The sequence below is a fragment of the Accipiter gentilis genome, chromosome 23, assembly GCF_929443795.1.
Source record: "Accipiter gentilis chromosome 23, bAccGen1.1, whole genome shotgun sequence".
Taxonomy (NCBI): Eukaryota; Metazoa; Chordata; class Aves; order Accipitriformes; family Accipitridae; genus Astur; species Astur gentilis.
In genome coordinates this window covers 841,983-856,672 of record NC_064902.1, presented here as the reverse complement: position 1 = coordinate 856,672, position 14,690 = coordinate 841,983, and the positions used below count along the sequence as shown (strand labels likewise).

The 14,690-nt window shown below is 44.9% G+C and overlaps 1 protein-coding gene across 5 annotated transcripts in view; it reads right to left on the bottom strand.

Moving 5' to 3' along the window:
* Window positions 1-13,472, bottom strand: part of FAM120A (family with sequence similarity 120A) — a 56,027-nt gene extending 42,555 nt beyond the window's left edge. For 2 of the 5 annotated variants that reach the window (XM_049827049.1, XM_049827051.1), the window contains exons 1-3: window positions 12,566-13,468; window positions 6,493-6,739; window positions 1,459-1,541 (exon numbers count right to left, since the gene is read on the bottom strand). In XM_049827049.1, coding sequence (XP_049683006.1) covers window positions 1,459-1,541; window positions 6,493-6,739; window positions 12,566-13,039 — 804 coding nt within the window. In that variant the 5' untranslated portion in view covers window positions 13,040-13,468. Of the gene's footprint in view, window positions 1-1,458; window positions 1,542-6,492; window positions 6,740-11,852; window positions 11,938-12,565 lie in introns of those variants that run through there. The other 3 variants (XR_007509344.1, XM_049827050.1, XM_049827052.1) reach the window with 3 other exon arrangements.
* Between the last annotated feature and the right edge of the window lie 1,218 nt (window positions 13,473-14,690).

Genomic DNA, 14,690 nt, shown 5'->3' with positions numbered 1-14,690 from the left:
CACAGAGCCTGTAACAGCAGAATGGGAACCGCTTTCAAATCTGATTATCATTGGCCAACAGATTAAATAAATACAGGGAGGACTGCCGAAGACAGACCAGTGACACTCTAAGGAAACAAGTTACATTTCCTTAGGATGCCAGCTACAAACCCCAATTGGTGTTTCTGCTGAAAATGTAAATCTAGAAGCAAAGATGACAAATATCTGATCTCCATTCTAGTCAAGTAAATCAGTATATATTTAGAAGGCTTTTCAGAAAGTCTAGGTGTCTGAAGTCATATACTGAACTGGCTGTAAAACAAGTCTGCTCAGCCTAACACACAGAAGAGTATTCTGAACATAAAGTTTATTAACCACTTTGACAGAATTCCTACATTTCAACCTTTTTAGTAAAAAATGAAAATATAGGCAACACTTTTTCAGTCTTTCATTTTTTCATCTCAAGTTTTATAAGGAACTTTATAAGCAAACATGCATGCATATTTTGTTTTGCCACTACAATGCGCTGACACTTACCTTTCTAAACACAGGAGCGGCAGCAAAATAGGGGATGAGCGTAACATCAAATTGTCACAGCTGTTCACTAAACAATGCACGTACAAGCCTTAAAAACTCTGCTGAAAATCTTGAAGCTGTTTTTAAATTCTATCTTCAGCAAAATAAGTTACAATTTTTCAATGCTTAATAAACTTTTGGAACAGAAGGGGGGAAAAAATCCGCCTATTTTTGTTGTAGATACAACAAAACGGTTACAGACTTTACAAAAAGCAAATCGATCAGCTGCATGGTACACCTTAGGAGAAAGGGGAAAAGATAAGTCTGTTGTGGCAGAGAGAAAGAAAGGTCACTACTATCCCATTCTTTGATGTGTCCAATTTCCCCTTTATAGCTGTCTACTTGGCAGATGCACAAAGCAAGTGTGATGAAGCAGCAGAACAGACATGGTGTAAACTAAGAGCATCAGATCCAAGTTACTTGTCTCAAAAAAATTAAATCCATTGAAGGCCACGTTAGCTTCCTTGTGCAACCCATTCTCTAGCATATTTAAGAAACACAGAAAACTATTACACACAAATTCAGATCAGTAGAAAATAAAACAATATGGTAGGAAGATATCCAGCTAATTATTTTTGACAGTTGAAGAACATGACTAAACAAAAAATTCTCCTCTTAAAAACAGAAAAGAGTAAAAGCTACATTCTCAAAGCCAAACGACACTGAAGCTATATGGCTTATGTAGCTGAAATGCACTGAGGGGGATCACAAAGACTAAGTTTAGCCTTGTAAGGCTAATGGCCCCGGGTATCCTCTGCAGTCAACAGAGAGGGACTAGGACACAAGGAGGTGACCAAAAACAAGAGCCTTGCATAGCTGCTGTGAATTAACCTATTACACTGCTCTGGTTAACTATTATGATTGATTTTAGCTTAATTGCTCGTAGTTGTATTAAATTTGTACCTTAAGTGAAGCTAGTGGATGTTCTGGACCAAGTAAACTCCAATGAAAGGAAGCCAAATCTTCATCAGGTAGAATATGATTACCTAGAACATAATGCAGAACTTGCTAAGTACACCAGAAAATGTTACACACTGTTTCTACATACAGCAAAACAAATTTGCAATCAGTCCTCAATTCCCGATCAACAGGATTAACAAAGAGAGATTAAACTTGCAGATACCTTTTTGTTAGTCTAGAAAAACCTAATTAGCATGCTGCCACTGTAGCAAGATATACTTCCCTCTGTTCGAGGAGCACTCTTCCATGAAACCCAGCTCACTTACAGAAGCAACAGAGCCAGTCACAACACACAATGTCAGCCTCAACCTGGCATGTCCTATTAAGGGATCCTCAATTGGATTTAGTAATGCAGGCGCAACAGTGTAAGAACACACTCTATTGCTCTCCAACACAAGCTGGTAAGCCTTTCCTGCATCCCAGCACGTGCCATTCCTGACCTGCATCAGAGCTGCCTCTGGAACCTGCAGTCTGCTCCATCATGCAGCATGGGTCAAGCAGCAAGCCACCAGGTATACTTATTTAACCTTCAGGAACATGGGCAGCTCTGATGACACTTAGCAGGTTCCCAATTCCTAAAGTTTCTTTTGCTGACCTGACCAGGTCAGACAGGGGCCTGGGCTGGCAGCATCAAAGTAATTGGGAACTCATGTAGTAGTTTCTATGAATATAGTGGCTGTATTTACCAAGCTGTTCATACCAAATGAAAGATCAGTTAAATTATTTTGAGTTTTGTTTTTTTGCCCCAAAGCACATCACGCTCAGAAAAAACCTAAAAAATTCTTACTAGGAAGTATTTAAAACATTTGAATTAATCAAAGACTAACTAATCAACCACTGACAGAGTTCAGTGTCTGTGGAGCCAAACTTGACAAAGAGCTAAACAGAATGTATTACTACACTTATGGTAGAAAACTTAAGGATATTTTCAATATCTGGTTTTATAGAGCAGCAGCTTAGCAGTGAATGCATAGTTCTCATTACTGTTAATATATTCAGAGTTTTGTTGTTTTTTTTTAAAATTTCACAGTTTGGACAGCATCTTGAACTCTCACCTACTCATAAAGAATATGACAGCAATTGTTTACTTTCTTAGTATTTTGCTTTTAAAATAATCTAGTTTGCTTTTAATGCTCTTTAACATGTGAAAACCAAGAAAGCTGTCTATTGCCTGGTGACTAGGAGATGCCCCCTTAGAGAGGGAAGTCTTCGTGTCCCATCAATACTTCTCCTACTGCTGAGATCTCCAGCAAGGAGACATTATGATCTATATTCATTAGGAGCTAAACTTTAAACTCAAATCTGAAAGATTCAACAAGTTTGTGTATAACAGCCACATTCTTACTAATCTAATCAAGGCAGGATTAGACAGCCTTTATAATGCAGGTCTGAAAAAATCAATTACAGCCAGATCACTAGACAGTTTTGTGACAACTAACAATAACTCCTGCAGATGCTAAGATTGCCTTTTAAAATAGTCAGAGCTTCCCTCCCTTCCACCAAAACCTCAATCTTGTTTGGTCTCCATCTGTCATTTCAGTTAATTCCATCCCCTTGAACACACACATAAGACAGTCTGACCATTTGATCAATTCTCACCACATACTGAATTGTAGAATTTAGGATGTTGAAGAGCAGCAGTGTCTTCTGTAGTCCAAATAAGAAGTGATGCCTGTACTTACCTTACATAGTTCTAAAATTTTACTGAGGAACAGAATGAGACTACATAACTAAACATGTTACAAAGTACTGTCACAGTGGGAAAGAGATCAACGTTACATAAGCAACCTCTATTTCTTGACCTGGCTGAACAACCTCAACATATATTGATTTTTCCCATTTTAATGGCTTATTATAGTGCATGCCTTAGGTTTTTTTAAAGCAATTAGATACTAATTGAAGCCACTGCCCTTTCTAAAGAGTTCACTGAATTACAGCCCTATACCTCACACTGTGTTTGTTTTTCTACTGCTGAAGCTTGGGTTTGGATTGTGGTTGTTGGGTTTTTTTTAAAATCATTCTGAAGTATTTGAGTCAAAATTTGCAAAAGGACCCAAATCAACTCCCTGTTTACATCAAAAGCAATTAGGACAGAACTTTTTAAGAGCACAGTCTGGGAGGATACAGTACCTTGGCCACATTTTAACTACCCATGACCAGGATACTCTTAGTATTATAAAGCTAGAACTACAAAACCCTTCTGCATGAAAAGCTGTAAGAAGGAAAAAGCTATAAAACAAATGAACCAACCACGGAATATAAATAACCTTCTCAGAAAGTAATCTTTAAAAATTTGCCTGGTTGATACAGTCAGAAAAGTATTTTGCTGGAATACTTCAATAGAGACTTCATCCCTGAACGTATCTCAATCCCAAATAATCTGCTGTTGAGAATATTTTTTTAATTGACCAGTTATGTGTCGTTCCTCAGGCTCCTCCAACTGCTGAACATTTGGCTGAATCATTCAAGATTTTTTTCCTCTTTTCAGCATCCCCAAATTGACCCTTGAAGCTAATGACAAGAAAGTACCTGAAGACAAAGAAGTTTGAGCTTTCTGTATACAGGGAAATAGATTTGTAGACTTACAGCTGAATACTGATACAGATGTTGTGACAGTTTTGGCCTTCTGTAATTGTAAACATTAAACCAGCATCTTAACTGCAATTATTTCAGAATACATTAATTTATTCCTAAACAAAGTACTAACATGGGGAGTTACACTGGTGTACCCAGAACACAAGAGCGATGTAAAAGATTCATATGCCTTCCCATGCCTCTCATTTATTCTTTCCCATTGTGATTTTCTTTATTCTACTTATCAGGTTCAAAAAAGACCCAAAGAGGCCACAGGAGCAAGGGCAGAATAACCTGTGAAGCCAGACAAGCCCTCAGATATTACATAAAAATATAAAAATCTAGATCTGAATGAGCTACCCTGCTTTAAACAGATGCCACACTACACAAAATTAAGTGCCTATATGCATTTAGTATTTCATTAAAAAAAAATGAGGTTACTATATTCCTAAGGTTGCAAAAGTTAAAAAATGTTGCCAGTACTTTAAGTCAAACAGTATCTGTTTGCTGTAAGCTTATATAAGCATTGTTTAGATCACCAGATACCTAGGTTTCCTAATATTCACTAGTATAAAAAAAGAAACAAACACCTCATCACAGGAAGACCTCCGAAGTATCTTCTGTTCTAACTTTGACTTCCATAAACTTTACTCTATTCTGCTTACTCATACTGAATACACACACAAAAGAAATGCAAAAGAACACATGAAACTAAACTTGTAGCTGAACTGTTTTGGTTTTTTTTAACCTTTGTACCAATTTGGGAAAAAAAAAAAGCTACAAAATATCTCTCTAGTAATCATGTGAAACAACCTCAGGTTTCCTTCTCCTAAGAGCAAGCTGAAAACTATTCTGTAGTGTAAGATATAAAGAGAGAAAAACATTCAAGAGTTTCTTGCATAAAACTACAAAAGCTTCAGAAAGTTTACCAGAATATTTTTCACCTACCATTTAATATAATCAAGCAATGCCTCAGCTGGCCATGCAGCTGTAATTCTGTGACAAGTTACAACGATGTCACTCACATGTATTTCACATTAATTCCATAAAGCATATCTGCCACTGTGAAACTGCTTTTCAAGCAGTAATTCTTACTCACTGAATTGGCATGCAACAACTTATTAATAGACTCCAAAACAAAGCCTAGCAATAGAAGTCTGTCATGCAATTTACAGAGAGTTTTTGTTTTAAATTGCAGCTTAGCCAATCAACTGCCATTCTTCCATACAGCCATGTAGGCAGGTAACCATTCTGGATATGAAAAAACATATACTAACAAAGAGCAACTTCAACTAGTCAAATACTTGTGGCTTTGTAAAGTAAAATGCATTGGTTCTTTCCTTCTTAACATGGAAGGTACCTGCCTGGACTAGAAACAATTTAATGTTAAAGACTACTAAAATATTAGTATGCTAAAGCAATAATACATAGCCTCTCTCATTCACAGCTTTCAAATGATAAGTTTTACTCTTCTATCATGTACCCATACAAAGTCAGTGAGAAAATAAAAAGAAAATCCAGTTTTCTTAATTTGTTTGCTCAGTACAACAAGATCAAGAACATGGCTACTCCGTGCTTATTTACCCAAAAAGAAGTTAGAATACTGTTCTAATTCACTCTTCTATCTGAGAGAGTATGACAGCTATTCTCTACCACTGCTGTGGTAATAATGTGTGTTAAAATTGTCCCATTTAAGCAGAGATGTGAAACTGAAGTCCCTCCTATCTATGCTCCTTAAAGATACTACACCATTTAGCATTAGAGGCAGGAGTGCTAAGAAACTACCCAAACAAAACTAATGGAATAGTAGGATGCTGGTCGCCTGTGCTTTCAGAAATGTGGAGTTTCACATTTCTGTATAATTTAGTATATAAATATATAAAAACAGTATAATTTATTTCTGGTGCAACTGACATGCTGTCGTATTTGTCCAATATTCATTTCTGAGGGAAAAAAGCCCCTGCAATCCAAACATCTTCATTCCATATATGTTATTTTTAGGTAGAATACAAAACAGTCTGGAAGGCATATTATTAAAAGTAGACCTCATATACTATATAAGACCAAAACTAGTAGAACCACAATTGTCCCAATCCCTGCCCGCCCCCCCCCCCCCCCCCCCCGAACATTTTGGCTAGGCAGAGCTTTGCAGAATTTTTACTTTCTACTCTTGTTTCTAGACAGCCACAATTTGCATCGCTCGCAGGTCTCTACAAATTTGGCATGTCTGGCCTCATAAAAACGCATCCAACCCACCTCAAGTATAGTAGGAATGTCTGAAACAAAGGGATGTCTTTCCCTAGGTGCTTTGTCAAATTATACACACATATTTTAAGACAGTTAATAGAAACTGAAATCATAGGTCTGACTAGCAGCATCGAGTTCTTTTATTACTTCACTTACCTAAAAGAGCAGCAAAAATAGGAAAGCGATTTGGATTCAGGTCCAGTTGCTTGGCAACTTCATGCATTAGGTATTGGCTTGTTGTGAGACTTTTCCCATTGCGGCTCAGTTTTAGGGCATGGGCACTGAAATAGTAAGGGATGTTGCACAATGCATAATCGGAGTCATATGCAACCAAACCATGGAAACCTTTTTCTCTGCAGAAAGCAATTACTTCTTGATGATGATCCTCAATGCTCTGTGCAACCTATAGTGGAAGACAGAGTAATTAGCTACAGTGTTAAATTGCAGCACTGATTTATCACACTTATGATATAGCGAGTCTTTCTGAAACTATATACATGCATTTGAAACACTTGCAGTATATTCAAAGTAATTAGAAAAAAAAATAATCCAGTGACACAGCATATATGGACAGGATGTAAGAAGCGCTCAGAAACACAATACACAGTTCTGGAAGCCTACACACTGAAGTGGCATTCCGTATTACTGAAATCATCTGAAGTAACTGTTTATTAAGAGAAAAGCTCAAACTCTAAATATATGACTATACCAATGTCTGTATTAACTCACGGGAAAAATCTTAAGACTGTGGATACTTAAGCAGTTCAGCAAGCCAAGACGCCCCCTTAAAAAGCAATCACATGATCACTTTTAAAGTTTTGCAGCCTTGTTTCAAAAGAAACAAACATAACCCTAGATGAACGATGTAACTTTCTTGACCTTTCAAATGTCTACCTTGCTGTGTTAAGCCAAATTTTTTCCTCTTTCCACTTTCAGCCTAGTCATTTATGCACAGCTGTCTCTGATGGTGCAAATTACTTCAAGTTTATAGCCCAAACTTCACCTCTCAACTCACGTTGCCTAGCAAAGCACATATTTTAGGCTATGGCAATCAGATGACTAGAACAGACATGTTGTGCAGGGGAGACATGGGCCAATTCCTAATGTTGGCAATATAAAAGCAACACTTTCTTATTGAGAAGATTATACTAGAACAAAAAACGCCATGATGACAGGTTAGTACCTACAGTCCTGCATTTCTACAAACTGTCAGGAACGATTACAACTACAGTTTGCATACAAGCATACAAAAATAAAGCCAGCTGAGTGCTTTTGATGCCTAATGCTTATACCATCTACATACATAATAAACATACAGCGATTCAGAAAACCCCACAGAAGTTGGGTGTTGGTATAACCTCCCCTCACCAAGTATTCGATTTTAACAAAAACGTAGATAGTAAGCTATCCCAAAACAGATTAGGGTGAAACTATTAGTCTTCAGCCTCCACAGTACGCATTAATAACTACAGTGTTAGTGGCAGTGATGCTATTTATTTCCTCCACAGCCGAAGCCCTGCAGAACACAAGCGAGGGTCCTACACCTCCACAGCCCACTCCAACGCTCCCGCAGTCATCTACCTCTCAGCAAAGAGTTTTTGTTCAACAGCAAGTTTACAGTGACCCTCTTCTCATGCCTTACACTTTCTGAACCTGACACTGAATTACAGTCTTCTGGAGAGGTATGTAAAATTTTGCTTTTCCCATGTAGCTTCACAAGATGTTCCCTTTCAAGCAAAATCCTGAGCAGCTGAACAGCCAGCACCTCACTCTCCAAGATATTCCTACAATCAATAACCAGCTCGCTAAGCTCTCTCTACTCCTAATGCTACCACCTTATGGTCTTAAGAAAATTGTTACTTCTTCATAAACGTGCTTGATGGACTGTATCAGTGTTTTTGAAATTTACTTTTGTTGTGAGAAAAACAAGCGTGTTCATTTTTCTAATAATACTGTCACATAGCATAACGTGTGGCTGCTGTACACAGAATTGGAAGAGACTGAACATCTTTGGAAAAACTTGAAGTTATCAGATTTATACAGTTACTAACTCAAGGAAGGCAATTTTAGCTTCTCCATTCCCCCCAGCCTTTACATGTTTTAAAGTAGGAAAATTCCCCAAATGCTTTTCTTATTGAGTAGATAGATTTAAATTATGTACATGTATCTAAAATCAACATCTTTCCATGCACGACAAGCACAGATCATCTATAAAAAAAGAACTCTTTTTGCAGCAGTAGGTATGACATGGGTGTGCAGATAATACAAGAGAAAACTCAGTGTGTGGCCTGCTCTGATCTCCTATAAACTATTTCCTCTACCTCCACAGCCTCCAGTTCCCTCCCTCCCAATTTTATAGAGCTATCTGACACAGCAGCTATGAGCATGAACCTGCAGTATGTTTAGGTAATAGTAGAATCCACATTCAAATAACTGAACTGTCACAGGGAAAAAAGCTGTATTTACCAAGGTACAGTTAACCTGCAACATAAAACTCTAACAGGATGAGAGTCAGAAGAACCGCTTACAGCTCTCACAAAAGTAGAGTCTGAAGATGCAACTATAGCCAGGGAACATGCACACTTCAAAATCAACCCAGGGAGGGGGAACGTGGGGGAAATCACAGCCAGGAGTTTGGAATCATTTTCAAGTCTAAATCTTGTGTAAACAGTAATGGTGCTGGATCAGAAAGAGAGAATCCTGCCCAAGTAAACAGGCACATGCATGTTTAGATACTAAGAACAAAACAAAGTCTCACCAAAGTATTAAAGATGTTAAGATCTCCACTGCTTAAGTATTTAAATTTTAGCAAACCTGCTTTGCATACAAGTTTCTTTTAAGACTTATTCTCCCCTCCCCCAAATAGAAAAATACCAGGTCACCGTTAAGCTAAGAACCAATAGGGTATTTGTTATAAGTTGGAGGAACCTGTTATTTTTACATCCTGCTGAAACCATCTGCAAGTGATTTATAATTGTTCTGGATGGAAGACATTACTCTCTTTCTCCCCTCTAATCACCAAAATAGATCAATTTTGTAGCCAGTTCCTAGCTTGGCACAGAAGCCTTCTACTGAAGACTCAAATGTTTCCTGCAAATATGAAAATCAGTTTCATATTTAAAGTTAATCAGTATTCTCAAACCCAGCTTCTCAAAACAAAGTGAGAAAACACTAGAATTTCGCAACTGCCTTCTGCATATGTAAATAAAAAAAAAACACACCCATACACACAAACAAAAATCACTCCTTGAAGATGCATTTGCTCTTTGCCCACCAGGAGTGTTGCTGAACAGTGAGCATGAGGGAGAACATGAATAAAACTGGGGTAAGGTTTAAAGAAAGATAGTTATAGGTAACAAAGCAGATTTAGAAACATAATACATTGTCTAAAAGAAGAAGAAAAGCAGAAAAAGAATGTGACTTAGGTTCAGCAGTATCTTTGACGTGTATTATGCATGTTACCACTGATAACCATGAAATATACTTCCTAACCTGAAAACGAATCAATTAAAGACAGAGCTATCCACAGTTTCTCAACAGCTGTACAAATGAAGCACCAAATGGGAATTGCTGATACCCTCCCCATCCTCAAGAGAGCTGACCAATTCAGAGGACCAGCGCAGTCTGGACATGCACAGCGATGGCTCACTGATACGAACGTTCCTAACAGCAACAAACTCTCCCCCAGACACACATTAGTATTTGGTAATGAGCACTTGCCAACTCCCAGTGCTAACCTAAAGCAGACAAATATCCACCCCTCAAATCTTCCCCACCAAAATTGTGGGGTTTTGTGTTTGGTTTTGGCTGTTTTTGAAAGGGTAGAAAAGGGACTCGGTATGATACATCCTCTCACTCTTAAAACTGTTTCCAGAGATTAAGAATAAGGCCCTATTACTGAGAAACTGTAAAGGAGCTAATGCTGCAGCTAAGCTTGAACGTAAACAAGTGCTACAGGTGACACTGGTGTCAATGTGGCAACTTTATTCAAATGCAATGTACTTCAACAGAAACGAACCAAGTCTGAGACAGAATGTATTTAAAAGACTAACAGCTAGTTCAACGTGCCACAAATACCAAATTTCTATCAGTATCAAAACAGCTGGCTTCCTGTTGTGTACTATGCATTTCAATATTGCATTAAAGCATCCAACTGAATACATTAAGAATTTTTTTTGCTTTTATTATACTCCATTCATTGCTTTTACTAATGATCTCTAAGTCTTAACAAATTAAGGAAGATTTATAATGCACCCTCAACCAGATCAAGGTAAATACTTTCACTGCTTAGTCCCTAAAACTTTTTGCTTAAAGAAAAGTTTTTCCTAGTTACAAAGCAGGGGGGGGAGTTCAAATGAGAAGATGTTTTTTCTATCACTTCAAATTCCCATCATCATTCATATCCAAAACACGCACACCATTTCACTTCTACGCTGACCAGGAAAACACATTACTACAGCAGACACAGCCATAACCTCTTCACTTTAATCAAGCGCCAAGCCCAAGACAGCACGTTCGGTGGAGCTCGACGCACCCTGCAAGAACAAGCTTTGCCTCCAATTCCAGTTTGTTCCACGCACGCTTTGCCCGGTGTGGTGGCCCTGGCCGCGCTCGGCCCCGGCGGGCCAATCCCCGCCATGGCTCGCCAGGGCCGAGCGCGGCTGGGGCCACCGCAGGGTGGGACTTCCACTGCCGACCGGGCTGAACGCCCGCTGCCTGCCCAGGGTGGCTTTACACCAGCTCGGTGAGCTGGGAGCTGAGGGGAACGCTTTACTCCAAGGATGGGTCTGCCCGAGCGAGCGGGGTGCTAAGAGGGAGCAACAGCAACTCTCGCCCCATTGGCGGAACTAGCAGAAACTTCACCCAAAGTCACCTTTTGGGTGAGCTCCTTCCAGAGAGTCATCTTTACCCCAGGACTGCAACCTGGCCAGAATTTCTCTAATCCGCCAAAAGGGCAGTACAAAAGCCAGATAACGTTAAGCTGCTGCTAAGTGATCAAGCGTGCAACTCTAAAGGTTGCATAATATTTCTCTACACACAAGTAATTTACGATAATAAAGTCTACGAGTATGCACTCCACTCCCGCTGCTCTTCCCTCCCTAGCGGGAAGGCAAGCAAGCAACTCTTAAAATTGCAGCTTCATCCCAGGGCTTGTTTTTCTAGCATCTTGTGTTTCAATATACACAACCGCTCGGCTTAACAGAAACCATCGTAAATCACGGACACTGTACAGAGAGATGCGACACGTTAATGTTCTGCAACCTTTGAAATCGTGGCCTTCGTGTCAGGGCAAGATCACCACAGACCCCAGCTCCCGCCTCGAGTGTTGTTTCTGTTGTCAGAAAACAGAAGCTGCCCCTTAAAATAAGAACTTTAAATGAAGAACTGTCAGATTGGTGCTCCTGCCCCCACAAACTGGAAGTGTTTGCCGTTACGGAGTAAAGAATGATTTAATTATTCCACACTCGGTCAAAAGCCCGTTAACACATCAAGGCAATGCTGAGCAAAACCCTCACCTTCATAAACGTGAAAGTGGAACCTCTCTGTATTCTGGAGCGAGCGATTTCACCTCCAGCGCAAGTTTAGACACCTCACCTCAGTAGGGAACTTGTTGCAGATCCACCGTGCGCGATAACTAAACTGCATTATTTTTTTTCCCCCTTCCCCCCCCCCTTCACCTTAACAATTAATGAGATTACGGTGCTTTCGGCCAGTCGCTCTCACCTGCCGTACCAAAGTCCCAGCCTCGCCACCCCCCCGAGCAGAGGGGGCCCTGGGCAAGAAGGGACATTTTGAGTCAACGGAGCGGCGGCCCCGAAAGAACATGGAGGCAAAAAACCTCCCTGCTGCTGGGCCTGGCTTCACAGCCAGGGGAATCCGGGAGGCCCTGGGCGCTGCCGGTCGCCCCGGCGCCCCGCGCAGGCCGGAGGCCTGCGCGGGGCGGCGGGGCGACCGGCAGCGCCGCAAAAATAGCCAAATCCCCCGGGGATTGAGGCCGCCGAAACGCGGGCCGCCCCCGCGGGCCTCGACGACATTTTGAGGCGCTGAGGGGAGAGGCAGGGTGCCCCCCCCCCCCCGCCGCCCGGGCACCGGCAAGGCCCGGGGCAGCCCCCGGTGCCATCTTAGAGCGGCGGCGCCGTTAGAGGGGAGCGGCGGGGAGGGGGCGCTGGCGGCCCCCGGGGGGGGCTGGGGCGGCGCGGGACGGGCGGGAGGCCCGTCTCCTCCTCACCTTGATGTGGAAGCGGATGAGGGCCAGGCGGATGCAGTGCGCCATGCAGACGGGCGGTAGGAACCAGACCTTGGGCGGCGGGGTGCCCTTGTTCTGGACGTGGCTGACGATCTGCTGCGCCGTCTGGCGCTCGTTGCCCTGGCGCTTCACCCACTCGTGGAGCCGGGCCTTCTCCAGGGCGCCGTTGAAGAAGACGAAGAGCTCGATGTTGCCGTTGAAGCAGGCCTTGGCCAGGGCCGCCAGGTAGCCCAGCATGTGGTTCCACTGCCCGCCGCTCACCCAGTCCGTGTAGAAGCCGCCGTAGAGCCGGTGCAGGCAGTTGTCGGCGTCGATGAGGAGGCGCAGCGGGGTCTGGGGGGGCCGCTGGCGGCCCCCACCCACGAGGCTGCCCCGCGCCAGCTTCTGCAGCTCGACGGGTACCACGGCGCTGGGGCAGTGCTTCTCGATGTAGTCCTGGAAACCCTGCACTCCCATGGTGAGGACCGGGCGGCGGCGGCAGCGGCGGCGGGCGGGCGAGCGGGGGCCCGGCGGCGGCGGCGGCAGCGGCGGCGGCGGGGTCTGGGCTCGGGCCGGGCGGCGCGGCGGCGGCTGTAGTTGCGGGTGGGCGGTGGGAGCGGTGGAGCCGGGTGGGAGCGCTGGCTGCCGTCGGTGGCCGTTCAGGGGGGAGTTGTATGGATTAGTGGGGGGCTCATGGCTGCTGCGGCCGCCATGTGCTGCTCTCACAGAGCCATGGCTCGGGGATCCGGGCTGCTGCCGCTGCGGCTCCGACTGCCGGGGGGAGGGGGAGCGGCACAGCGCGCAGGAAGCCAACCCGCCGCCGCCGCCGCCTGCGGCAGGGAGAGCGGAACAGGCGGGACTTGGCGGCGGCCGCCGCTGCCACTCACAGGCAGCGCGGGGCGCGCACACGGGGCGCCGGCGGGGGGCGGAGAGCGCGCCCCGAGCGCCGCCGCCGCCGGCCCGGGCCCCGGTGCCCGCCGCCCTCACGGCCCCCCACGCTGCCCTGCCCTGCCCTGCGGCACTGGGGCGGCGGGGCCCGCGCAGCCCGCCCGCCGCGGCGGTTGCATAACCCAAGCATGCGCGGGAGCGCGGGCGGAAGCGGGTGGCGGGGAAGGGGAGGGGGCTCGGGGGGTGGCGGGGGAGTGGCGGAGGGAGGCGAGCGGCCGCGCGGGGGGCGGCGGGAGCCCGCCCGGGCCCGGCCGCGCCGAGCTCGGCTCGCCCGTCCGCCCCTCGCCGTCCTGGCCACCGCCTGCGCGGCGCCGCCGGCCCCGGGGGCCGCCGCGGCGGCGTGGCGGGCCGGGCGGCGGCGTTCCTCTCCGGCCCCGCTGCCGCCGGCGGCCGGGGCGGGGCAGCGCGGCGCGGCCGCCGCCATGGCGAGGCCGAGCCGGCTGAAGCGGCGCCCCGGGGCGCCTGTCGTTGCCCCGCGGCTCCGAGGGCCCCGGCCGTGACGGGGCCCCGGCGAGCGGCGGCCGTTCGGCCGGGCGCGGGGTGCCGCAGAGCCCCGGGCCCGCCGGCCCCGGCCTCGGGCTCTCGTAGCGTTCCCTCCCCTCTTGACGGAACGGGCGGTCACGGCCGTTACTTGCAAATAATAATTACAGGCTCTCCTGGCCTCGCCCGCAGGCCGGTATTCGCTGCTGCCGGTGGAACTTGCAGCTGATCTGGATGGCCTTTGCGCCCTGAATAGATTTAAAGGTGGCTGCTTGCGCCGTGAGGCCTGCCATCCGCAGGCTAGCTGAGCTCTTGTCGTGACTGGTAAATGAGCATAAACCTGAAGTACTGGGGGGAAAAAAAACGAAACGGCGTTCTTCTCTGCACAGGCAGTGAGGAATTAGCTCTCTTGAGGTTCAGCCGGATGACATTAGCAGGCTGAGATTAGGGTCGTGTCCAAGCTTCAGAAGTTGCATGCAGTTTGTCACTGAAATAATAACATAGCGTCTGAGTAGTTCTCTGCTGTGCAGGTGTCAAGAAAATGTCAAGCTGCACATGCTGTATATTTACATTAATACTTTATTAATCAGGAAAAGTTGTATTGCTAATGAGACTTCAGTCAGGCTGGATTGGCACTTACAGTAAATATTCCCACTGGGGAATAGCTATTTATTAAGGAGTGGGTTGGTTCGCTTGCAGG